The 25,861-nt window shown below is 51.9% G+C and overlaps 1 protein-coding gene across 2 annotated transcripts; it reads right to left on the bottom strand.

The window, feature by feature from the left end:
* Nucleotides 1-80: 80 nt before the first annotated feature.
* Nucleotides 81-25,837, bottom strand: KATNB1 (katanin regulatory subunit B1). Of its 2 annotated transcripts, none has more exons than XM_006179757.3 (20): nucleotides 25,702-25,837; nucleotides 24,309-24,600; nucleotides 19,785-19,915; nucleotides 16,825-16,942; nucleotides 6,190-6,290; nucleotides 5,782-5,823; nucleotides 5,099-5,182; nucleotides 4,812-4,927; nucleotides 4,387-4,458; nucleotides 4,071-4,221; nucleotides 3,722-3,912; nucleotides 3,487-3,617; nucleotides 3,065-3,115; nucleotides 2,118-2,185; nucleotides 1,856-1,975; nucleotides 1,616-1,765; nucleotides 1,350-1,426; nucleotides 1,180-1,254; nucleotides 825-941; nucleotides 81-482 (listed from the first exon to the last, which is right to left on the bottom strand). In XM_006179757.3, the coding sequence occupies exons 2-20, from the start codon at nucleotides 24,346-24,348 to the stop codon at nucleotides 350-352; spliced, it is 1,968 nt and encodes a 655-aa protein (XP_006179819.1). In that variant the 5' UTR covers nucleotides 24,349-24,600; nucleotides 25,702-25,837; the 3' UTR covers nucleotides 81-349. The 2 variants fall into 2 exon arrangements, with proteins under 2 accessions (XP_006179819.1, XP_014410584.1); XM_014555098.2 differs by having other exon boundaries at nucleotides 1,856-1,924.
* Between the last annotated feature and the right edge of the window lie 24 nt (nucleotides 25,838-25,861).

The raw sequence follows: 25,861 nt of genomic DNA, 5'->3' as shown, positions 1-25,861 counted from the left end.
AAGGATCCTGTCCTGTCTTCCCCTCCCCCTCCCCCCTTCCCCCTGTGACCAGAAGAGGGCGACCCTCACAAATAGACAAGTGAATAGTTACAAATTTTTAATAAAATTCACCTTATAAATTACAGCAGGAACCCCGGAGCTCAATTCACTGTCCCAAGAAGCAGGAGTTGGGCAAAGCTGATGCTGGAGAGAAGTTGTCTTAAAGTTCAGGGCTATGGAGGGGGCCAGTGGCACCACTGCCTCCAGGATGGCCACAGGACAGCAGTGGAGGCCGGGCAGAGGTTCATGTGCCAGTGGGCCCATAGATAATAGGAGTGGGGGCTGCAGGTGCCCCCACCCATCGCACTCCTCAGTCCAAACTGGCCATGAGCAGGTGCAGCTCACGGAAGGCACTGCCATGGCGACCGCTCAAGCCCGACTTGCTCTTGACGAGGCCACTGATGCTCTTGAGCTGCTTGTAGCAGAGCCGGCACTTGAGCAGCCTGTGGGCAGAAGGGCTGAGCTTGAGGTGGCCACATTGCAGGGACATGGTGACCCTCACCCAACCCCGGGGCCTCTGCCAACTTGATCACTCCCGCCCCTCTTCCTAGAGGAAGGGTGAGGCCCAGAGCACAGGGCCCACCCAGGCTGTACCAGGGCTGAGGGCAGAGCCAGGCCTTTGGGACCCTGGCTCTGGCTACCCCACGCCCTGAGCCACCACCCCAGGCACAATGACCTCCTCTATTAGCAGTTTCACTGGGGTCAACAAGAAGGCTGGGCCCCCAAACCCGTGTGCCCTCACTGACACGGCACCCCAGCCACACACACACCACCTGGCCCCTCACCTCTCCTCCCGGCTGATGTCCACACCCACAGAGGGTGGGGCTGCCAGGATGTCTGTGATCAGCGGCAGAAACCGCTGCAGGATCAGCTTCAGGGAGGTGCAGCCCGTCTGGACATAGCTTCAGAGGCAGAGGAACAGACAGAGCCACAGACAAAAAGATAAACAGAGAGCAAGGTACGCACTGATGGGGGGCAAAGAGAATCCGAGGCAGCAGGGACATGTTTTTACTCTGGCCTCTCAAATTTGGAGGGGACAGCAAGGCTGCACAGCCACCTCACGTGGGCACCGGCCCTGGAGGCCTTTCCTGTGGTCCCTCCTCTCCCTGCTATGAGGCAGTGCAGCTTCCCCACGTGTACCTCTCATACTTGCTCTGCAGAAGCTTCTCGATCTGCGGCAGGACTGTGGTGCACAGGTCCAGCTTCCACAGGGAGCTGGGGAGAGGGCCGGGGACATGTGCCGTCAGCACCTGGCCCTGCACACCTCACCCACGCCTGCGCCCCCCCCCGACCCCGGCCCTGACACTTACGCTTTCTGGTTGACAATGTTAAGGAGGTCCACTACCACTGACAGATCATTGATGGCCACAGCCGAGTCCACTGATGTCTGCAGACAAGAGCACTCGTCAGAGGGGACTGGGGACAGAGTGGCCCTGCCTGGGTATGATGCGGTTTATTGTGGGGTGTTAATACTGCACAGCGTAGTGACAGCAGCCGCCCAGCCCCAAGTGCCCCCCTCAGGCAGCCCTCTTCTCAGCTCAGCCCTAAGCCCAGCCAGGGCAGAGGTGGCGCTTGCCTTGATGTCGCCCGTGGTCCACACGGCCCGCACAGTGTCCAGGTTCTTGTGGCGGCTGGTGAGCACAACACACATGGTGTCATGGCCTTTGCGGATCTGTGACATGGCATCCTCGTCAACCAGCTCCGCCGGCTGGGGGACCTTCACGGCCTGTGTGGGATGGGTGCCCAGATGCTGGTGGCCAAGTTCTGCCCTCACCCCACAGGCCTCCACCCGCCCTCAGCCCAGACCCCAACTCACGGGCAGGAAGTCTGAGGCCTTGAGTCCGATGGGCTCATTCCGGGTGGCAGGGATGATGGCAGGCTCGGCCTTGGGTGCAGGGGTGGAAGTGACGACGGGGGGCCGAGGTGGGACTTCAAGCTGGAGGGGTCTGAAGCTCAGCAGGTGGCCTGCCTGAGGCCTCCCTCAATGCACCCCCCACTCTGGCATAGGCCTTCCGACCCTGGTCAGGACTCCAGCCCCTCCACAAGCCCCACACCATGCCCGCTCCACCTGGACATACGTTTGGCACTGGCAGCTGTGTGTCTGTGGCTGGGCTGGGCTTTGCTGCTTCTTTGGCTGTGGCCATGTCTGGAGGCAGGACAGGGTCACTGGGTCAGGTCAGGAGAAGGCAGTGGTGGGACCCTGGGCGGCAAGGCCTGAGGGGTAGGAGCTGGGCCTGTCCCCTCCCTTTCCACCTACTCAACCACAGGTCTGGCAGAAAGCAGGCGCCAAGCACTGTGTGTGGACAGGACCCAGGGAGTCATGGTCTTGTCATCTCATTAGGAACAGAGTGCACGTTGGGGGTGGTGGTAAGTGGATGGTGCGAGTGTGGGAGGGAGAGGCCCTCCAGAAACCCAGCCTGAGGGGAATGAGAAGCTGGCCCCTTGAGGAGCGCGCCAGGGGAGGGGAGGGACGGGCTGTAGGACGAGGGTGCCCCACGCCAGCTTCTTTTCCACATCAGGTTTTCTCGCTTCCTAAATCTTCTAGCCACAAAACCCAGAACCCTCACCAGGGCCTGCAGGGCATGGCCTCCTGCTCTGGGACCCCAAGCCCCCACTCTCCCTGCAGCCCACTCCCACCTGAGGCTCTTCCCTCCTCTCTCCTCACCTGGCCCTCAGGCTGCCTCCTCAGAGCCTCGTGGCCCCCCATCTACACAGGCCCTAGTGGCCTCTCACAATGCCTGGCTCTTTCCTCCTGGTTGGCTGGCTGTGTGCTGTTTGCACTCCTCACTGGGGGGTGAGCTCCTAACAAGAGCACTGCCTGCCTTCTTCACACTCAGTCCCTGGGGCCTAGCATGGGGCCCCGCACAGAGTAGATGCTTCTGGGTGAGTGGAGGGGAAAGATTCAGTGGGAGAGAAGCTGGAAACTGCTGTGGGTGGGGAGGCCTGGGGGAAGGCAGTGGCTCTCAGGGAGGGAGGACTAGGGAGCTGGGGATCGTGGGAGGCCAGGCTCTGCCCTCTGACTTACCATCCTCTGGGGGTGCTGGGAAGGGCTCACTTCTTCGGGGTGGTGTCCGACCTGCAGAGGTGAAGAGGGCTGGGGACTCACATTGGCCAGCCCGGGGCTGCTGTCTGAGGGCCCTGGGCCCTGTCAGGATGCAGGGGACAGAAGGTGGGTCCCAGGCACATACACAGCTGCAGACTATGACCTGTTCTGGGGCCCAAACCCTCATGCTTGTCCCTTCCCACCCACTTGCCCCAGTGGGCCTTCCTGTGCCCGGGGCGGACTAGGCACCGAGCGGCTGCAGGGCCTCCGCTGGGGCCCAGTTGTGGGTTAGGAATTAAGCTAAGGGAGCAAAATAACATGGACACTACCCCCAGAAAGGACCATCTGCCTCCATTTCACCGATGGGGATGCTGGGGCTCAGAGGGGAGGGGGCCAGGCCTCACTGATGCTGTTCTTGGGCTGGAAGATCTCGTTGTAGTCCTCGGCGTTCTGGATCTCCGCCCGAGACTCCCGCTCGTCCCTGTCGTCCTCACTGCTGGGGCTTCGGCGCTCGCTCTCCGAGTTCTGCTTCACCCTGGGGGTCAAGGCGAAGCCAAAAGGCAGGGGCCCAGGTGAGACCAGGGCTGGGGGCTCGCCTCCTGCAACCCCCTGGTGCCCTCTGAGGCCCGAGCACCACACCTCTGAGTCTTGCTGCAGGCTGTGCTGGGCCGCTCGTAGATGCGCCGAAGGGGGGCACTGGGGTGGGGCGGCTGCTGTGCCAGGGGCCGGCTGTCCTGTACAGGGTCCTGGGCCACCGTGCCTGTCCTGGTGACCCGCGTCAGGTCCACCACGTAAGAGGAGACGTTGCTCTGGGAGAAGGCCACGCCTATCTGCAGGAAGTGGCAGAGCTGGGGTGGGACCCTTCACAGCAGTGGCTGTGGGATGGGTGGGCAGGATCCCCGCAGGACTGGGTGGGAATTGGGGGGCAAAGGTCGAGGCAGGTAGGTGGCTGGGCGGAAGGGTGGATGGTGGGTGGTGGCTCTCTCACCAGCTGGTCATTGCAGATGGCCAGGTCGGCCACCTTGCCCCAGTTGACGAGGACCATGTCAAAGCAGCGCTCGGGCTCCCAGCCATAGACGCGCAGAGAGTCCTGGCAGCCGCTGTACAGGCAGCAGCCATCGGGGTTGAAGAGGACACTCCTGGGCCAGGCAAGAGTGGGCCGGAGTGGGCTATAGGTCCCAAGAAACCCGAGGAGGCTAGGGGGAGCCCAGGACAGGAAGGGGCAGAAGCAGAGATGGGCAAGACCCACCCACAGCCACATCCTATTGCCCAGGAGGAGGGCGCCGGCCCACCGCCCAGCGTACCTGACAGGCCCCGGCTCCCCTTCAATACAGCTCACCACCTGGAATTTCTCCAGATCCCAGAAACGGATAGTCCTGCAAAGAAAGGCAGGCTGTGCTGGGTACCCTGCTTCTCTCCAGACACCTGCCCACTCCCACCCCCGACCCCAAGGTCAGGGCCACTAAGAGCAATGCCTGGGGCCAAGGTCTGGCCCTGTGCAGGCAGCGGGAAGGGACTCACCAGGTGGGAGGTGAACATGGGCCTTGGATGCAAACATGCTACAAAGGCCCAGGACACAAAGGCTTGGCTGGCAGTCAATTCAGTCTACATAGGATCATCAGGCATATGACACCCCAGGACAGAGACAGATTAGGGACAGGTAGACATACATATAGGAAAGAGATCTGAAGGACGGCAGTCATGGGCAATGGGCCCTGAACCTCCTCACCTGTCAGAGCTGCCGGAAGCCAGGAGGTACTCATTGGGGTGAAACTCCACCACGTTGACAGGACCCGTGTGGCCAGGGAACTCGGACATCATCTTGCCAGCAGTCAGATCCCAGAGCTGGAGCAGGGCCAAGTGGAGGTCAGGACTGCTGCCTGCTCTCCCTCTCTTCCTGCCCAAGCTCTTTATCCACAAACCACCTCCCACTCTGGATAGGCTTGGGACATGCGATCCCGAGTGGGAGGGAGGTGACGACCCAAGCTGAGCGTGATCAGTGGACCCAGGCCCCACCTTCACTGTGTGGTCATCTGCGGCCGATGCCAACCACTTCCCGTCGGGGCTGAACCGGAGACACCGCACGGCCTGGCTGTGCCCCTGAGGAGAGGACAGAGCAGAAGCAGCCTAGGGGCCTGGGCCCAGTGGGCTTCCCTCCCCCAACCCCTCCTCCCTGCCCTCCATAAGCAGTGCTTCTCGGGAGCAGGCAAGGAGGGGGCGGATGGCCACGTGCGGGAGATGTCATAGAGGGGCACTTCTCCCCTTCGTGGTCATGGGTGCCCAGGAAATCAAGACTGCGTGGTCTTACAGTTTGGGATAAAGTGTGTCTTATGCCTCTTTTTGGAGAGTTAAATGCCCCCTTTTAATATCAAAGGTTCTAAAAATCTCTGCCCAAATTATTTATTAAACTAGTGCTTCCAAACTCATATGAACAGGAATCCCCTTCACCTAATGACACCTGTTACCTTCCTGCAGACTGTGGAGCACAGTTTCGTAAACACAGTTCTGTGGGGAGTCATGGAAAGCTGGGGGTCCAGTGGACCACCCCCTCAACACCTGCTCCACTAGATAAGCACATTTCTCATTTGGACTCTTGTTTCTCACATTCTCACCCATGTTGGACACAGTCCCCTCCAGCCTCTGCCAAGGGTCTGGGCCCCACCCTATGCTCCATGCTTGTGGAAGGGTGCCTTGCTTACCCTGTATCGGAACACACAGCCTTTCCTCCTAATGTCCCAGAGCTGTGGGGAGAGAAGCAGAAGGGCAGAGTCAAGGTCAGGACACGTTATGAACAAGGTGGGCTGGGATAGGCTGGGGGCACCTAGTCCTGGAGCTTGGGTCAGAGGGCAGCATAGGGCCATGAGCAGAGAGGGACTCTGTGCACCCCAAAATGATAGGGGTCTGGAAACTGCTCACTAAAGCTGGGCATCCCAAGCAGGTATGTCTGGTGAATGCTCCCATGTCCCCCACCCTAGGACGGCGTGGATGCTGCGGCAGAGGGGGAAGATGCCCCACGCAGAGAGAAGCCCACCCCCTCAGGCAGGACACATGGTCCCAGTCCCACTGCCAGCCCGGGGGGAGAGCCAGGGCACAGAGAGGTGTCTCACCTTGATGTTCGTGTCCTGGGAACCCGAGGCCACGAACTCGCCATATGGGTGGAAATCCAGGCTGCAGATGTTGGCTTTGTGTCCCATAAGTGTGCGAAGGACTAAGGCAGAAAGCAGAGACAGTGGCGTGAGAGGCTAACAGGATGCCTGGCGGAGGAATGGCTGTTGTGTTCATTTGTGTGTGAGCTTTCATACTGACTGCATGGAAAAATAGAACAGTAACATGGATTTTAAAAATAGGGAGAGCCCGGAGGAGTGGTGGTCCCCGAGCTGTGCGAGCAGCCGCACAGCAGCATCCTCCAAGGGGAGGGAAGGTGGGGGCCTGGCACAGACATCTGAGATGCAGCCAGGCTGGTAACTAGGCTGCGGGTGGCACCTCAGAATGTGAGGAGGAGGCGAGGGACGTAGGATGCACTCTGAGGGCAGGGTCCTGGGTTAGGACGGTGACTCCAGGCAGAGATATGGGGCTGGTTTCTAATTCCACCTGGGTAGCTCCTGAGGCTTCAAACCCACAGATGGCGACACATGTCATAAAATATAACACAGGGTGGTTGCGAGACTTACAGGTGCAAAGATGGTCTCAGAGGCAGGACAGGCCATGGAAAGGAAGGTACGATTATTGTCAGACACATGCCAGGTTTTATTTGGTCAAAACATTAATCATAGCTGCTACCCGTGATGGAATGGGTCCACCCTCCTGCACACAGTATCAGCTTATTTCTCTAAACGAAGATTCCATTTAAAAGGAAGCAGCAACTAGGGGGGAGGTATAGCTCAGTGGTAGAGTGTATGCTTAGCACTCCTGGGTTCAATCACCAGTACCTCCAGTAAATAAACAAACCTAATTACCTCCCCCCTCTAAAACAAACAGGCAGACAAAAAATAAAGAAAGGAAGCAGCAACTGATTTCCGGTCAAGATGGCAGAGTAGTAGGACTAGGAGCTCGCCTCTCCTCATGACTACAACAAAACCACAACTGACTGCTGAACAACCATCGGAAAAAAGATGAAGCTAGCAAAAAAGATCTTCAACTGGAAACAAAGAGGGAACCACAGTGGGTGATAGGACGGGCGTGCTTGCGACAATCGGGCTCCATATCCCCTGGGTGGGCAACCCACAAGCTGAAGAATAATTAAGTCGCAGGGGCCCTCCCACAGGAGTGACAGCTCTAAGCCCACGTCAGCTCCCCAGCTCAGGGTTCCGGCATTGGGAGGAGGAGGAGACCCCAGGACATCTGGTTTTGAAGGCCAGTGGGGCTTATCTCCAGAAGCCCCATGGGACTGGAGGAAAACAGAGACTTTATTCTCTTGGGAAGCGTACACAGAATCTCACGTGCGCCGGGTCCAAGGGCAGAGGCAGTGATTTCATAGGAACCTGGGCCAGACCTGCCTTCTGGTTTTGGAAGGTCTCCTGAGGAGGTAGGGGACAGCTGCGGCTCACTCAGAGGACATAAAAGCTTGTGGCAGACATTCCAGGAGTGTTCATCTATATGAGCTTTCCTGGAGGCTGACATCTTGACTGGATCATCAGCACCAAGACCTAGGCCCACTCAGCAGCCTTAAGGGCTGGGAAGCCTCAGGCCAAACAACACATTGGGTAGGAACACAGCTCCACCCATCAGCAGATTTCCTGAGCCACAAAAAAGCCGTACCCACCAGAGGTCCAGGACCAAGCTTCACCCAGCAGTGGGCAGGCACCTGCTCCTCCTGCCAGGAAACCTGCATAAGCCTCTAGTCCAGCCTCACCCACCAGGGGGCAGATACCAGAAATAAGAAAACAACAATCCCAAAGCCTGTGGAAGGAATCCACAAACACAGGCCAGACTCTACATGGGGACTGGCTGGGCCCTGGCCCTTGGGTGATAAGAGTGTACTGCTGGGACACATAGGACATCTCCCACAGAGGGCCACTTCTCCAAGGTTGAGAAACATAACTAACCTACCTAAAAATACAAACAGAAAGATAGACAATATGAAGCAGTAGAGGAGTATCTTCCAGGCCAAGGTACAAGATAAAATCCCAGAAGAAGAAATACGTAATGAGGAGATAAGCAATTTATCTGAGGAAGAGCAAAGCTTTTAGCAAAGAGTTGGAAAATACAAAGAATACCCAGAGTTGAAGAATAAAAATCACTGAAATGAGTAACACTCTAGAAGGAACCAAGAATAAACGAGGCAGAACAACACATCAGTGAGCTAGAAGACAGATTAGTGGAAATCACTACTGCAGAAGGAAGAAAAAGGAATGAAAAGAAATGAGGATAGTTTAAGAGAACTCTGGGACAACATGAAGCACACTAATATTCACATTATAGGGGTCCCAGAAAGAGAGCACTGAATCCTAACCACTAGACCACCAGGAAGGGTTGGGGTCCCAGAAAGACAAGACAAAAAGGATGTGAGAAAATTTTTTTTAGTGAATAACTGAAAACTTACCTAACTTGGGAAAGGAAACAGTGACCCAAGTCCAGGAAGTGCAGAGAGTTCCATACATGATCAACCCGAAGAGGAACACACCAAGACACATAGTAATCAAACTGACAAAAATTAAGGATAAGGATAAAATATTGAAATCAGCAAGAGAAAAGCAACAAATAACATACAAGGGGACTCCCATAAGGTCATCAGCTGATTTTTCAGCAGAAACTCTACAGGCCAGAAGGGAGTTGCACAATATATTTAAAGTGATGAAAGGGAAAAAGTTACAACCAAGAATACTCTATCCAGCAAGGCTCTCGTTCGGATTTGATGGAGAAATCAAAAGCTTCACAGATAAACAAAAGCTAAAAGAATCCAGTACCACCAAACCAGCTTTACAACAAATGTTAAAGGAACTTCTCTAGTCACAAGCCACAAGAAAAGAGAACAAAAAGAAGAGGAAAAAAAAGACCAACAAAAACAAACCCAAAACAATTAATAAAATGGCAATAAGAATATATGTATCAATAATTACCTGAAATGTAGATGGATTAAATGCTCCAACCAAAAGACACAGACTGGCTGAATGGATACAAAAACAAGACTCATATATGTGCTGTCTACAAGAGGCCCACCTCAGAGCTAGAGACACATGCAGACTAAAAGTAAGGGGATGGAAAAAGATATTCCATGCAAATTGAAACCAAAAGAAAGCTAGAATAGCAATACTTATATCAGACAAAACAGATTTTAAAATAAAGACTGTTACAAGAGACAAAGAAGGACACTACATAATGCTTAAGGGATCAATCCAAGAAGATATTACAATTGTAAATATATATGCACCCAACATAGGAGCACCTCAGTATATAATGCAACTGTTAACAGACATAAAAGGAGAAATAGACAGTAACACAACAATAGTGGGGGACCTTAACACTCCACTCATTATCAATGGACATATCATCCAAACAGAAAATCAGTAAGGAAACACTGGCCCTAAAACCAGATGGACTTAATTGATGTCTATAGAGCATTCCACCTGAAAGCAACAGAATACACATTCTTCTCAAGTGCACATGGAACATTCTCCAGAATTGACCACACGTTGGCCCACAAAGCTAGCCTCAGTAAATTTAAGAAAACTGAAATTGTACCAGGCATCCTTTCCGACCACAACACTAAAAGGTTAGAAATCAACTACAAGAAAAGACTACAAACACGTGGAGGCTAAACAATATGATACTAAACAACCAATAGATCATTGAAGAAATAAAAAAGGAAATCAAAAAATACATTGAGACAATGAACACAAAAACACAACGGTCCAAAACTTCTGGGATGCAGCAAAAGCAGTTCTCAGAAGGAAGTTTATAGCAATAGAACCCTACCTTAGGAAATGAGAAAAATCTCAAATAAACAACCTAACCTTACACCTAAAGCAGCTAGAGAAAGAACAAACAAAACCCAAAGTTAGTAGAAGAAAAATCATAAAGGTTAGAGCAGAAATAAATGAAATTGAGACTGAAAAAACAATAGAAAAGAGCAGTGAAACAAAAAGCTGGTTCTTTGAAAAAATAAACAAAATTGATAAACCTTCAGTCAGATTTATCAAGAAAAAAGGGATAGGACTCAAATTAATAAAATCAAAAATGAAAAAGTTCAACCAACATCACAGAAATACAAGGGATCAAAAGAGGCTACTATGAGCAACTATATGCCAGGAAAAAGGACAATGTAGAAGAAATGGACAATTTCTTAGAAAGGTACAATTTGCCAAAACTGAACCTGAAAGAAACCACGACAATATGAATAGACCAATTACTAGCACTGAAATTGAATCAGTAATTTAAAAAATCCCAACAAACAGAAGTCCAGGACCAGATGGCTCCACAGGATCTACCAAACATTTAGAGAAGAGTTAGCACCTATCCTTCTGAAACTATTCCAAAAAACTGCAGAGGAAGGAACACTTCTAAACTCAATTGAGGCCATCATCACCCTGATACCAAAATCAGACAAAGATATCACAAAAAAAGAAAATTACAGGCCAATATCACTTACAAATACAGATGCAAAAATCCTCAACAAAATGCTAGCAAATCAACTCCAACAATGCATTAAAAGGATCATACACTGTGGTCAAGTGGAATTTATCCCAGGGATGCAGCAAGTTTCCAGTATCTGCAAATTAATCAATGTGCTACACCACATTAACAAACTGAAGAATAAAAACTGTATGATCATCTCAACAGATGCAGAAAAAGCTTTTGATAAAATTCAACACCCATTTATGACAAAAACTCGGCAGAAAGTCGGCACAGACTGGAACATACCTCAACATAATAAAGGCCATATATGACAAACCCATAGCTAACATCATACTTAGTGGGGAAACATAGGACACTCTTAAGACATAAATCATAGCAATATTTTTTTGAACCAGCTCCTGGAGTAATGGAAATAAAAGCAAAAATAAACAAATGGGACCTAATTAAACTTAAAAGCTTTTGCACAGCTAAGGAAACCATCAACAAAATGAAAAAACAACCTACAGAATGGAAGAAAATATTTGCAAATAATGTGACCGACAAGGGACTCATTTTCAAAATATACAAAGAGCTCATACACCTTAATATCAAAAACAAAAAACAAGCAATCCAATTAAAAAATGGACAGAAGACCTAAACAGACATCTCTCCAAAGAAGACATCCAGATGGCCAACAAGCACATGAGAGATGCTCAACATCACTAACAGTTAGAGAAATGCAAATCAAAACTACAATGGGATATCACCTCACACCAGTCAGAATGGCCGTCATTAAAAAGTCTACAAACGATAAATGCTAGAGAGGGTGTGGAGAAAAAGGAACCCTCCTAAACTGTTGATGGAAATATAAATTGGTACAGCCATTATGAAGGACAGCATGGAGGTTCCTTAAAAAACTAAAACTAGACTTACCATATGATCCAGCAATCCCACTCCTGGGTATATAGCTGGAGAAAAATATAATTCAAAAAAACGCATGCACCCCAACATTCATAGCAGCACTATTTACGATAGCCAAGACATGGAAACAACCCCAATGTCCATCAACAGATGACTGGATAAAGAAGACGTGGTATACATATACAGTGGAATACTACTCGGCCATAAGAAAGAATAAAATAACGCCATTTGCAGCAACATGGATGGACCTGGAGACTGTCATTCTAAGTGAAGTTAAGCCAGAAAGAGAAAGAAAAATGCCATGTATCGCTTACGTGTGGAATCTAAAAAACAACAAAAACAAAAAAGAACAAAAATGAACTACTTATTATTTATAACTTAGATAAGTGATTTCTCGAATATGTGTAAGCACACCTGACTATTCTTTATGATTGGATTACTGCATTCTGCTGATTCTTATTTTATGGTTGGCTTTACTTCTTTGATAACTATGTAAATTTAAAAAGCTGAAGCTCTAAACTGCTTTTAGAAACAATGAACAGTACATACATGTAAATTAAAAAAAGAAAAGAAATATCCAGAATAGATAAATCCAAAGACAGAGAATGCATATTGGTGGTTACCAGGGGCTGGAAGGAGGGTTCCAATAGAGGGAAAGTGCTTAATGTGTAAGAGGTTTTATTTTGGGTGATGGAAATGTTTTGGAACTAGATAGAAGTAGTGTTTGCACAACACTGTGAATGTACTGAATTGTTCATTTTAAAATGGTTAATTTCTACATTGTGAATTTCACCTCAGTAAATTAATTATTAATTAATTAATTAATTTAATTAATTTTTAAAAAGGAATAAAAACAGGGAGAAAAGTCAACCAGAGTCCTACCACCCTAAGAACTAACTTCCCTATTTTTCTCCCGAGAGATGACAGCCAGTTCTACCATTACTTGAGTCCCCAGAAAACTCCCTGTAAGCTCCCCATAGCTCCCCCGGGGCTCATCCCAGAGTGCTCTCAGGGGAGTGAAGCCCCAGAGTCAGCAGAACCAGGTAACTACCTCACTCAGTTCAGGCCCTGTGGACGCGGACACGCAGCTTATGGTCTGCTAGGCATCCCACCATGCCCGAGACGGCACAAGGAGAAGCATGCAGGAGAGGTTCAAGCTGAGGGAGAAGCTACTTGGTTGAAAAGAGAAATCCAGGGAGGCTTTTTGGAGGAGGTGGTATTTGAGCAGGCTGTCAGTGAGTAGAGGATGAGGGAGGATGGTAGGTGAAGGGAGGTGACAAGCAAAGGCTCCAAAGAAGACAAGTGGAGGATGTGCCTGGGGTGGCCCTGCTGCTTACATGGGTCCCTGTCCAAGGAATCTTGAGGGTGACCGTGAGGGCAAGCTGAGGCGCTAAGAGAACAAACAGAAAACAAGGAAGACATGACTGGGGCCTCAGAACCCTCAGGGCTGGGGGGTTACTCTCCTGCTGTCCCAGGAAACTCCTCCCATGACTCCATCCCTCAAGGTTTTACAGGCAGGGCCATGGCCAGGCCCAGCCCGGCAGCAAACCTTGAGTTTTCTGTCTCAGAGTACTCTCTGGTAGCACTCAAATTTGCCTCCTCTCTCTGGTCTCATGTGTCTTGTTTTTTAAAAGATTTTTAATTCCTCTATTCGAATTAAACTGATCAGCCCAGGAGCGCTGGGACCAAGGGGTTGTGGGAGTCCAGCCATCCTTAGGTTTGAGCCAAGGCCAAACAGGCTGCTTTGTGAGGTAGTGAGATTTCTATTGGATGAGGTGTTCAAGCAGACTCCAGACTTAACGCTTTAGGGACAAGATTCACCACACCAGAACCTTAGCAGCTGCCCTCCCCCATCTCTATAGTTGTCACATGCCATCGGGGGCTCAGCATTGCCTTGCTGGCCAATGGGGCTTTGGGCACATACTGCCCAGTCCAGGCCCTGGAGGGTGCAGACTTGTACTGGCTCCTGCTCCAGTCTGCATCGGCTCTCGTGAGCCCACCTGCTTTGCATCCCACAGCCAGGCTTCCAAAAATCCTGCCCCACCCCAAGAGGATGTGGCAGGTCCCACCCCTGCGTGGGCCGGCTTCATGAAGCACAGGCTGCCTTCCTGTGGGATCTCGGGCTGACCCACCTCGCCCTCTGGCTGCACTGTGGAAAGCAGGCAGGACCACATTCTTCTGGCATGATTTCTGCCCTTGCTCTTCTGTCCCAGGAGGGCTCTAGGCTGGCATCTTGATGCTGGACTAGGTCATAGGATCTGGGAGCTGCAGAGTGGAGGGGCCTCTGGGGTCCGTCTGCCCCATGCAGGAACCTCCAAGCCCTCCTTGCCAAGTAGCTGAACCCTCCAGCCAGTGATGGGCAACCGATGTGACAGTCAGGCAGCCTTTTAAGATCCCTTTTCTGCACGTGGGGTGAGTTTGCCTCTGTGTCATTTTCACTCATGCTGCGGTGGGTGGGGGTGGAGGTGGGCCCGAGGTCTTAGCTCTTCCTGAGGAGGATGCTCAGGGCAAGTTTCTCTTCCATCGTTGAACCACCCCTAACCTCCCCGTCCCCCGACCACACACACACACAATGGCAGAGTGGACAGCACTGGGATGGGAGTCTTGGCACCAGGATTCAAGCCCTAGGTTCCGCTACCCCCAGCCACAGAATCTTTACTAAGTTTAAGGCTTTCCTTGGGCCTGCTCATCTGTCAGTTTGCCCATCTGTCAAATAAGGAGACACTGCCAACTTGGCTTCGCATCAGAAGCAATCAGAAGTTTACAAAAAGCCAGATTCTGGGCCCATCACACTTCCCAGTCAGGCTCTCTGGGAGGGGGTCTAGGCTACATAACAAGCTCCTTGCAGAGCAGCCCGCCCCAGAAGTTCAGGGCCCGGAATTCCAGGTTTTCCGTTTCCATTCTTTGCCCACCTCAAGGAGTTCATAAATTTCTCTTATGCATGGAGGTCATGACAGAAATCATGGCCCTTGGCTTCTCTTCCCTTGCTCCTCAGTGAATGGTGAATGGCTGGTGCCATCCTCTGGGATTTGGGTCCAGGTACAGGCTTCCCAGGAAGCTAACCACCTTGTGCCTGAGCCTTTCTGCTTTCTCAGCTGGAGAGCCAGCCCAGGCTTGCTCCTCCGTGGCCCCTCCAGTCTGGCAGTGCCCACGCCCAGCACTCCTTGGGTCCTGTGTGTAGCCAGACAGCAGGATCATGTGCTGAGATGCTAAGCATGCAGCCCTTGTTTATTATTTTACAGGCGCTGGGGCTATGTCTTTCTTAAACAGATTGTCACTGGGTGGGCAAGCATTACCCAAGAGGCTCGGGGGTGCCATCTTTCTTGAGGACCACATGCACAAGAGAACGAACCTGGCCACTGGGCACGTGTGTCCAACAGCCGCTGTCCTGCAGCAGAGGTAGTGCTGTACCGGAGCAGAGGCCCAGAAGGACCCTTAAGTATCAGCCAGGCAAGGGGGCATCTCTTCTGGAAAAGGCAGCCTCGGCAAAAATCCACGCCACCATTTCTTCTCCCATCCTTCCAGTAGTGGATGGCCTCCTGCCTGGCCTGATGGAAGGTCTAGACTAGAGGCTGGCAAAAAGCAGTGAGCAAACAGGTTTTATGAGCATCACTCAGTGTCAGCCTGCACAGTGTTCTGAAAAATAAGCTGAATTAGCCGTCAACTTTCAGAAATGGGTGGATTCCACATAAATGTCCAGATTCCCAACTTCTCTTGAAAAATCCATAGAGCTGGCGACACTGTGCCCATGCTGCTGTGCGGCAAGACCTAGAGAAGTGGCCCCCCTTTTAGGGAAGGCAGGACTCCCCACTCAGCCCGAATGGGGGCACAAGTTTACAGATGGAAAGATCCCAGCAAGAGTCCAGCAGCGGATGAGAAGAGACTCATGAGGCCCATCACTGTGAAACCCAGGGACACCGGGACAAAGACCCTACAAGACTGCAGAGAGAGAGAGAGACAGGAGAAGGAAGGAAGCAGGTCCCATGAGAGGGATCTGGGATGAGACAGGACTGATCTCCCAACAGCAACCCTGGAACCAAAAATACAGTGGAGACGCACCTTCAAAACGCAGAGGGAAAAGTATTCCCAAACTAGAATTCTATATGCAAACCCTTCAAGATAAAAGGATGGGGGGGGGATGTGGAGAATAAAGTCATTTTCGGCCATGAAAAGTCTAAAATGGGGTCTGCCGTGAACCCCTTCACAGTGAGCTATGAGAGAGTGTGCCCCATCAAAGGGGGGAAAACCAAGAAAAGTGACAACATGTGATCTGGTGCAGCAGAGAGACAGAGTTCCCCGGAGAGGAGACAAGGGGCCCAGGATGACAGCTGGGCTGCAGGCTTGGGAGCTCCCAGGCCACTAGGACCTGGGGGACAGAGGTCCTGAGAAAAGACACCTCAATGATGAGAGGGGTTTGGTGGTAAACTCAAGGAAGTGGCTTACTTTTCTGGCTTACATACAAGCAGCTCTGAATAATACTGATACGGTCCTGCTAATATGAACACTGAATATTTAAAAGATGATTTGGGGAGGATGGAGGGGAAACATTGTGAGCAACAGAGTTGGGGGTAATTCTGAGAGAGTTCAACTCTCCTCTTCCATAGTAAGAAGGTAAAGCTGATGTATAAAGTGTTTAAAAAAAAAAAAAAAGAAAGAAACTGCAGTCTAACCATGTCATTTGGAAAAGCAGAGGAGACCAGCAATCCCCAGGAAAAAGGAGAGAGGCTGAGGCCCCTGCAGTGGGGTGGACTTCCTCTTGCCCTTCTGATGATTTGTAGAACTACAAGTATTTGGCTTTTTAGGATATGTATAACTTCCAGAAAGAGGAAAACGAAATTAAAACAAACAAAGCACAAGGAATTTGAAGGTCTGGCCACCCCAAGCCCCACTCTTGCAGGCAACAGTCAGCTGTAGCTGAGTGGGGACCCCAGGGTTGGGGCACATGCCCCCAGCTCTCCTCACACAGCCACCTCACTCCTTTGCGTGTTGTGTGAGGCCCCTGGTGGCACTTGATGTCCTTCCGGGTTCTGACTCCACAGATACCCACCTGCCCATCCTTCAGACATTTACAGGGCGCCCCCTCAGTGCCAGCACTCAGCCAACAAAGAATGTCACTACTGTTGGGTTAATGGGGGTGGGGGTCGCCACACCATCTGGTCAGTGCCCCTAGTCAGGACAGGCTTCCTGGAGGAAGTGACTGGACAGGAGAGCCAGGGACAAGCATGAACGCAAGCGTGCATGTGGGGACGGCAAGCGTGGACACCTACTTTTGGCAGCTTCCAGGTCCCAGACGCGGATGGAGCCTGACTGGGAGCCGGCCACAATGAGCTCCTCTGGGGTGTTGAGACGGACACTCTCCACTGGGGACGTGTGACCTGTCAGACTCTGTGGAAAGAGGGTGGCAGCTTCAGTGCTCTGTGTGGACAGACCTACCCCCTCCAAGCTGTGGCCCCAAATTCTAGATCCCGGGGATGCGTGCAAAGCAATCCATAGAGCCACACCCAGACCCCTAGGTTCCCGGGGCTAAGAGTGGGCCAGACCCCAGTTACCATCTACCCACTGCCCACTGTGCTCCTGACATGAATGTCACCTGCAGTAGTGGCCCTGGGCCCCTTGTAGGGGAGCAGCCGATCTTTTAGTCCCAGGTCTAACCAACGCCCACCTGGGCTGTGCTCCCATCTCCACTCTCTGCCTGGCCCACTGAGGAGCGGAGACCAGGACAGACTGAGGTCTGGCTGGGCGGCAGCACACATCTCGCCCCTGGGATGCCTGGAGCCCGGGGGGCTGCCCCACTGAGGATCCAGCCACGTCCTCAGGCCAGGGCTCTGGAGCCCAGAGGACCTGGAAGTGACTCTGCTGGGAAACACAGCCACTCCCACCCAATGCAGACCAGGCTGAAGCTGGGTAGGGCTGAGCCCAGGGAGGAAGGCGGGACGTGCCGGCATTTCCAGCTTCCTAGACTGGAAGCTGGAATCCGAAATCCACGGTGTCTGTCACTCTCTGCCCAGCACTGGCCACCCCAACACACACTGGTGACTCCATCAGCGTTGCTGAGACACCCTTCCCCATGGGGACTGGGGACAATGGGGGAAACTGCTCCTCAGCAGGACTACCCAAAGGCCAAACAGTTACAAGCAGCTTATCCAACTCTCAGGCATCACCGGCAGGAGTATAAATGGGTACAAACTGCACGGAGGGTGACTGGGCAAAATCGGTCCACATTTACAATTCCCTGCCCACCAGCCACTCCACCTTGGGGGCTGACCCTATACACGTTCAGCATATGCGAAACAACACAGCCCCAAGTCTTTCTGACAAAAAGCTAGAAACAATATAACTGCCCATCACAGGAAACTGGTCAGATAAGCTGTGGCCATCCATGGTCACTCATGCAATGGAATACCATTCAGCCACAAAAATGAATGAGGGACCCTCTGAATATGACAAAGACCAGTCTCCATGATACTCTTAGGCAAGAAAAGATGGAGGACAGTATATATAGTATGATCTCATCTGTGCAGAATAAGGACAGGGAGGGACCAGGCATACACCTGTGCTTGTAAATGTATGAAACAATTCTGGAAGGACCAGAGGAATCGGGAGCCGTGGTTGTCTCCAAGGAGGGATGTGAGGGTCAGGAGTTTACCCCGTACCATTTGGATGCTGAACTACATGAGTTCATTCATACACAAAAATACACAGCAAGAGGGAACAGTGGCCTGCCTGCAGAGGCAGCAGCACGTGCCGAAACCTGGGGTGAGAAAGAACTTGGTGAGTCTGAGGCACGGAAGGGCCTGCTCTGTGGGGAGCGAGGGGACAGAGGCACAGGACGGGCCTGCGGGCTGCACCTGGCGCAAGAAGCGGAATCTAGAGCCCAGAACCCAAGCTGTTCACTGTGTTTTTCTGGGGGCGAGAGCATGAGGGTCACACTTCATGTCCATCTTTGTTGATTCGTTTTTAATTGGTATATGTTACTTTGGTATTTCAGGGTGGAGGGGAACACATTTGAACCTTAAAACAAAGTGAAACAAAACAATTTCAGTTCTGTTCTTAACCCAATCTCAATTCTGTTCTTAACCTTGGCCATGGTTCAGGACAGATCACAGCTGTCCACCGGATCTCACAAGAACACTGAGCTGGTTAAGTTTCTACTAATAAATAACACCTTCTGCCACTTTTTATCTTTATCTTTACTTGGCTAAGTCAAAAGAGTAATAATACCCTGTGTTGCAAGGCTGTTGGGGAAGAGGGCAGACTTCTTTCCTGCTGGTTTGAATGTAAATTGATTTCTGGAGGGCAATTTGGCAATATGTTTTGAAAGCTTTTTAAAAAGTCCACACCCACAGATTGAATGTGATGACTGCAGATGTGCTCCAAGGTTTAGGGAGATGAGGATGTTCCCCACTGTGGCTGAGCAGAGCCAAAATCCCAGCAGTGACTTCCACGCTGGGAGTCAGGCGTGGTCAAGCTCATCCCTACAATGGAATACCGCAAAGCCATTAAAAATCATGTTGCAAAAGGGTATCTGTTGACACAAGAAAATGCTCATGATATTGTTATTTTAAAAAACAGCCTACAGATGAGTAAGACAGTTTTCTGGAAATACATTGTTATATATTATATGTGTGTACACGCAGATGTATTTGCATTTGTGTATGTGTACCTACTGGTGCACGCACATGTATATGTATCTGTATCAGCACCTAGAAAGGCACAGACCAAAGTACCAACTGCAATGGTGTTTGGATAATCAAACCATATATAATTCATTTTTGTATTTTTTCCTCCTTTATGCTTTCCTGTTTTGGAAAATGGTTTTTGGTATTGAACATAGTTGTGTAACTAGGGGGAGAGTGCTATTAAAGAATCAGCTCTTTAACCAGCTCCAACCAGGGGCCTTCAAATCTTTTTTGTGGAATGAAGTAGGGAATGAATCAAAATAGCCCCACGTGTAACTGACAGACGGGCAGATGCGCCAGTGGGCAGGGGTGGCTCACACTTGGCTTATTTTAGCCTTCTCACACGGACTCTCTAGAGCTCTGTCTCGTGGCCAGGTGTCCCCTCCTCCCACCTTCCTGAGGACTGGCCACTGTCCCATCCATCTAGGCTGTCCTCGGCCTTCGTGAGCAGACGGCTGGGGGAAGCACTGATGTGCTAGGTTCCTGCAAAGCCACCAGCACCCAGCCCCCAACACCCAATCCTGGCCTGCCCTCCAGCCGAGCCTCACCATGATGCAGTTGGGCTTGTTGATGGACCACAGGTTGACGCGGCAGTCATCCCCGCCCGTGGCCAGCAGCCGGCCCGAGGCTTTGCCCAGCACCAGCGAGGACACATTGCTGGCGTGGGCCACGATCTCCTCTAAACAGGAAAGGGCAGAGAGAGAAGGCAGTCAGGGACCTGACGGACCACATGGAGGATGGGTGGGCCTTGCCCTATGCGGCCACCAGCCCTGGCACCTGAAGCCCAGCAGGAGGGCTCGGCCCCCTGTGGCTCCCCTTTGGTGCCCAGACACCCCTTATGAGCCGTTTGACAAGGCAGGGCTTGGGCCTGAGACAGAAATGACTGTTCCTCAACTGCGTCCCACACTCAGGCCTCATGATCTTTTTCCTTTTTTTGCTTATCAACTGGTACTATTATTGCCTTAGTACCCTCAATTTTTAAAACTGATTTGCTATTTTTATTTAGCTCTGTCTTTTAAGCAATAATATCCACAAAATTACAAATTTGGTATGTTTGTTATATTTTCTTCTATGATACAAAAAGAAAAATGAAAATAACTATAAAAATAAAAAATATTGACCCACGTACCACCTAATTGCTTCACAGTTGCTGCTCGCTGTTCCTGCTTTGGGGAACACACTTTAAGAACTGAGCAGGTCAACCACAGACAAGCTGTTGCCAGGTAAGCTGTTGCCAGGTGAGCTCAGCCAGGGCTTCCGCCCGCAGCTTCAGAATCATGGACCGGGTTCTGCTCTGAGCTCTGCTACTGCAGGCTGTGCGGCGTTAGACAAGTCACTCACCATCTCTGAGCGCAGGGTTCCTCATTGGGTAAATGGGAATAATGATGGTGCCTGGCTCACTGAGTTGCTGAGGGCAGTGTGGACAGGCCTGGGAGCTGCTGTGAGGGGCTGAGTGCTTGTGGCTGTTAGGCAGGCTAAGGACCAGAGGCCATGGAGAGAGGGCACAGGATGGTGGGCTGCGTGAGGAGGGGCAGGAAGCAGCCACTAAGGGGTCTGGGTATGAGGGCCGACTGGACAGAGCAGAAGGTAAGGTCACTGGGGGTAGCCACGGGGGCCCCTGGCCTGGACTGGGGGGCAGTTGACCTCCGTCTCAGAGAGTACCGCCAGGGCCCAAGGGAAACAAAACATGGGCAAGGAACCAAAAGGCAGCCCAGGCTTCCGAGCCAGAGCCTGAGTAGTTCCTCCTGGGAACATGGAGGCAAGGAAACAGGTCTCCCCTCACAGACGAAGGAAAACCCCAACATGCTGATGCCCTGAGGCAGCTGGGAGGCCGGCCTGGGTGACACCGAGGGAAAAGGCGGTACAGCCGCTCTGCAGAGGGACCCTGCCTGCGCTCCGACCTCCACTCCGCCTGGGGGTCTCTGCGGTGCCAGCTTCAGACCACAGGGAGGCTGGGCAGCTGGGCCCTGGAAGGATGCCTGCCGGGCAGCGTGGCTCAGAGGGGCTATCAGAACTGCCCAGGGGAACAGGCCCCAGGCTTGACCTCACAGGTGAAGCCCCACCTCAGGGCCCAGCCTGGCAAGCCCCAGCAGGGTGAGAGTTTCCAACATGGCCTGGGGAACCCCACTATTGGATCTAACTAGGCCTCTCCAGTCTGCACCTCAACCAAGTAGCCTTCTGTCCTCTGGACACTGTAGGGACAGAAGCCTGAGTGCTCCGGGGCTCTGGCCACAGACGCTTATATGTTCAAGAGCTTCAGTTGGGCCAAAGTGACTGCCCAACCCAGAAAGAGGGCAAACCACCTTCTCCCTAAGCACTTTGTTCCCCAGCCTGGGGCCCTCTCCTCGTCGCTGAGGAAGCTCCCTGTATGCACTACCCTCTGTGTGTGACCCACCTAGAGGCTGACTGCCCACCTAGCTCTCACCCTTCCCGGGGAAAATTGTGGCTGGGCCTCTTGGAAGCACTGCCACTCCTCTCTGTGCCTCAGGACTACTGACCCCAGAGACAGCCCTTAATTCGTTATATACATGTTTCCTGGGTGCCTGCTCTGGGCCTGGTGCTGAGAGACCGGGAATGAGGGTAATAAGGTTCTTGTCTTCATGCTACAACCTGATCAGATGGTTCCTGGGGCCATCCAGCTGGAAGAACTGTAGACTTGGAGGTGAGAAGAATTTGGAGGCTGGGCCCTTCTAGAAGGGCTCAGACCACTCCCCTGCAAGCAGCCTGACCAGGGGACTGACTGGAGCCCCTGGAGGGATGAGGGGGTGGGGCAGGCAGAGGGGAGCACACCTCAGGCACCAGGCAGAGGCGGCCTTGGCACAGAGCAGTGGCACAAGAGCTCCTTCTCTGGCCTGAAGGACAGCAGCCACCAATGGTCCAGGTCTGGGTACCAAATATAAATGCAAACAAATGAAAATCCTCACAGCATCTACTGGCAGCCAGGCTGACGGCTGCTGCTTTACCCTGTGGCATAGGCCCATGCTGGTTTCCAAAGCCCAGATGGCACAACCCGGGCCCCACATCCCAGCCAGGGCTGGGGGAACACTGCACTCCCGCCAGAGGCGCTGAGCACTTGCATTCCAAACAGAAGGTGCAAAGAGCTAGGCTTTAAGGACCTCACGCTGGCTGAGCACGTTCTGATCCTCCTCAGACTCTAGAGCCACAAGGAGCCAGAGGTCATCTGGCCTTGGGCTCTTCCGTTTATACCCATGGAAACTGCTGTGCACGTGAAACTGTCAGCAGATGTCCAATATGCCTGATCATGTCACCTCCCACTTGAACGCTCTGATGGCTTGCCCTTGCCTTTCAGATAAAGCCAAAGCCTCAGAGGGGCTGAGGTCCTGTGGACATGTGTCCTTGAAGACCTCACCAGCCCACGTGGCACCAAATTCTCCCCAATGCTGTGCCACAGCCCATGGCTTCCTCTGAGACCTTCCAATGCATCAAGCTTCCTGTCTTAGGATCTTTGCACATGCTGTTCAGGCAGCCTACAGCACTTCCCCTTCCCCACCCTCCCACCCCCATCATCTAATTAACTGATTCAAAGTACATGGTCCAGCTTGGAATCAGAGAGCCAGATGGGTGCTATCTGATTCCTGCCTGTGGCTCTCTCCAGGCTCTGAGCCCCATTATACAGGGATCTTGCCTATCTTGCCCCCCACTGTCTCCCCAGTGCCTGGTTCTTTCCTAGTTTCTCAGGAAGAACCAGCTGTTGAAGGAAGGTATAGATACATAACCCCAATAAATACAAAGCCACTCTATCCAAACTGCACCCTCCTTGGGAGCCCTTAACAAGGTTTTCCCAGAACCCTAGGGCTGAGGAACAATTTGAAAATGGCCCAAACCTCTCATTTACAAATGAGGACACTGAGGCTCAGCAGTTTCGCCCAGGTTCTCACAGTTAAAAAGTGGAGGAGCCCTTGCCCCAGCTTCTGAAAATAGCCCAGGGATAGCTCACAGTAGAGGTGACCAGTTTGGACACACCAGCTCTATGCCAACCGGTTATTACAGGTGGGGTACCACCCACAGAGGCACCAATGTGCAGAGCAACAGTTCTCAAAATATGATCTGGGAGAGGGGAGGGTATAGGTCAAGTGGTAGAGTGCATGCTTAGCATACACAAGGTCCTGGGTTCGATCCCAGTACCTCCTCTAAAAAAACTAAGTAAGTAAACCTAATTACCTCCCTCCTAAAAAAGGGGGGGAAAAAGGTCAAAATATGATCTGGGGAACCTTGGGATCCTCAAGAGCCTTCCAAGGGGCCCAAGACAACAAAACTACTTTTATCATAATACTAAGATGGAATCTGACTTTTATACTCTCATTTGCTCACAAGAATACAGTGGAGTTTTCCAGAAGATACATGACATATGATAACATCACCACTAATGACATGTTTGATTAAAGCATTCTTGTATTTTAAAATGTCTCAGTATTAATTGCTAACATGGTAAATACTGATAAGATATAATTCCCATAAACAGTAACTCTTTGGGGTCCTCAAAAAATTCTAAGAGTATAAAGGGGTCTTAAGCAAAGACTTTAGAGTTGTCAGTAGAAAGTAATGGTGGGAGTGGGTGGTGCCTGGGCTCAGGTACATTCCAGAGCCCGGGCAGCATCCCCTCTGCCTACCTTCTCATTCCTGTCCCCGCCCCAAGATGCCCTCATCTAATGGGGGAGCTTGACCTATGAGATGTATGAACATGCTGAGAACGTCTTTCAGGATTTCTGGATTTCTTACCCCATCCCGCCTGCCAGCCTAACTGGAAATCCTGCTAAGTGCTCATTATGTTCATTTTCTCACTTGAATCTCACAGCAACTCTAGAACGGAGGCATGATTACTTCATCGTACAGACAGGAAACTAAGCCTCAGAGAGGTTAAGTCACCTAGCCAATGCTATCCAGCTAAGAAGAGCCAAAGTAAGGATCTGCATCTTGGTCTATTTTACTCCAAAGCCTGGAAGTCTCCCCCTGTGACAAGCACAGGAGACAAAGCTGGGTGTTCAGGTTGCCCCACAACAAACAGCTAACACGGTAAATGGGATAAGAAAGAAAACAAGAAATCCACTCACGCAACTTCCAGGCCGTCTTGGTGACCACAGGGGTGGCCATCCTTCAGCTAGTTGGCACCTGAAGCTCCACCCACTAAACAGACTGTGCTTTCCTCGTGGGGTGGGGGTGGATCCCCCCCAGATCCACCAATCAAGTTGGCAGGGAGTTTCCACACATCCAGGCAGAGGGAATGTCTCGTCTCCTGGCTCTGGACCACCTCGTGGTTTCAAATCATCCACAGCAGCAGGCTATGTGTGTCTGTATGGATCCTGGGTCATGGAATGGCTTGAGCCATCTCAGCTCAGCACTGGGCTGGAACACAAATAAAGGTGATAGCTTGTTAGCAAACCATTCGGTGGGAGCTCAGGGGATCCCTGGGTGTACAGAACTGCAGCTGCAGCTCTCTGGGTCACCAAGGCCACTTGATAGAGACAGACACCCACCACAGCCACCTGAGCCAAGAGCTGCATTGCAAAATGGGTTTGAGAATCTGGGGAGAGGGTACCTCAGGCAGGGCGACCTGGAACACAGGGGAAAAGAAGGTCCTCCCAGAGACCAGGATGATGGGAGGAGACTCTTCCAGGAGGCTGGCTGCCTGAAGTGCAGCAGCCGCAGTGGGGCGGGGAAGACCACATGTCTGCAGTTGCGATAGATTTCTGGGAGTCACTGTTTTGTCTGACGTATGGGAAGGGGGTGGAGTCAGAGGCTAAGTTTAGGGGCCCATGAGAGGCACCCTAGAGACAGGCATTGAAGTCTTCTCTGGGGAGAGTCTCTAAGACGGCCCTGGGGCTCCAGTTTGTATCAAGGGAACTACTCCAGGCCCCTGCAATTCCCAAGGACAGTACCGGGAACTAGGTCTCCAGTCTGGACATGAGTCGATATGACTCTTCCAACTCTAAAAGGCGACCTCATGGAGACTCCTACCCTCTTACTCCAAGCCTCTTTCCCTTGAACCTTCTCCTCCTTCTAGGTTTCCCAGTTCTGCTCTCTAGTCCTCCGTTCACTCCTCCTCCCGACCGCCTGTGTACCCCATTCGTATACATCTTGTCTCCTGAGCTCCCTAACTTGGCTCCTGCCCCGCCAGACGCCCTTTTCTCCCCGTTTCCTCTCTGCTATCAGTATCCCCCATTCATTCACTCTCTTGCTTCTTGTATCCCTATTCATCACCCCTCCTCCTATAGACCCTCAGCTCTGCTTCCGGCCTCCCTGGTTTTCTTCTCTGGCCTCCACGCTGGTCCCGCCCCTCCCGAAGCTGAGGCTGGTCCCTTGGCCTCGCCTAATCCTCCCACTCCTCTCAGCTTGCGGGGCACGGGCTCTAGCCTTCCTCTGCCGAAGCCCTCTCCGCCGAAGCTTGGCCTGGCCCAGTCCTGGCTTCATCCTCCCCTCGCCTCCTCGCCCCGTTGCCCACTCCACCTGCAGCTGCGGCTCCGGACGCGGAGGCTCTGCTCCAGGTGCGACCCCCACTTGCCTCCATCCCCTGGCCTGATTGGCCGCTGCTTGACAACCGACCCTCACAACAAAACCTCCGGCTCAGAGCCCCGCCTTCCTCATATCCCGCACCAATCAGCCGCCG

This window comes from Camelus ferus, chromosome 9, assembly GCF_009834535.1.
Source record: "Camelus ferus isolate YT-003-E chromosome 9, BCGSAC_Cfer_1.0, whole genome shotgun sequence".
NCBI classification, from domain to species: Eukaryota; Metazoa; Chordata; class Mammalia; order Artiodactyla; family Camelidae; genus Camelus; species Camelus ferus.
This window is presented reverse-complemented; position numbering and strand designations above follow the sequence as displayed.

Excerpts from the sequence above, each read along its gene's own strand:
- KATNB1 (XM_006179757.3), bottom strand. The coding sequence starts at position 24,348 with ATGGCCACCCCTGTGGTCACCAAGACGGCCTGGAAGTTGC. Across the intron at positions 3,913-4,070 it reads CCATCTGCAATGACCAGCTG|ATAGGCGTGGCCTTCTCCCA; the intron begins GTGAGAGAGCCA and ends CACTTCCTGCAG. Across the intron at positions 942-1,179 it reads CTGCAGAGCAAGTATGAGAG|CTATGTCCAGACGGGCTGCA; the intron begins GTACACGTGGGG and ends CTGCCTCTGAAG.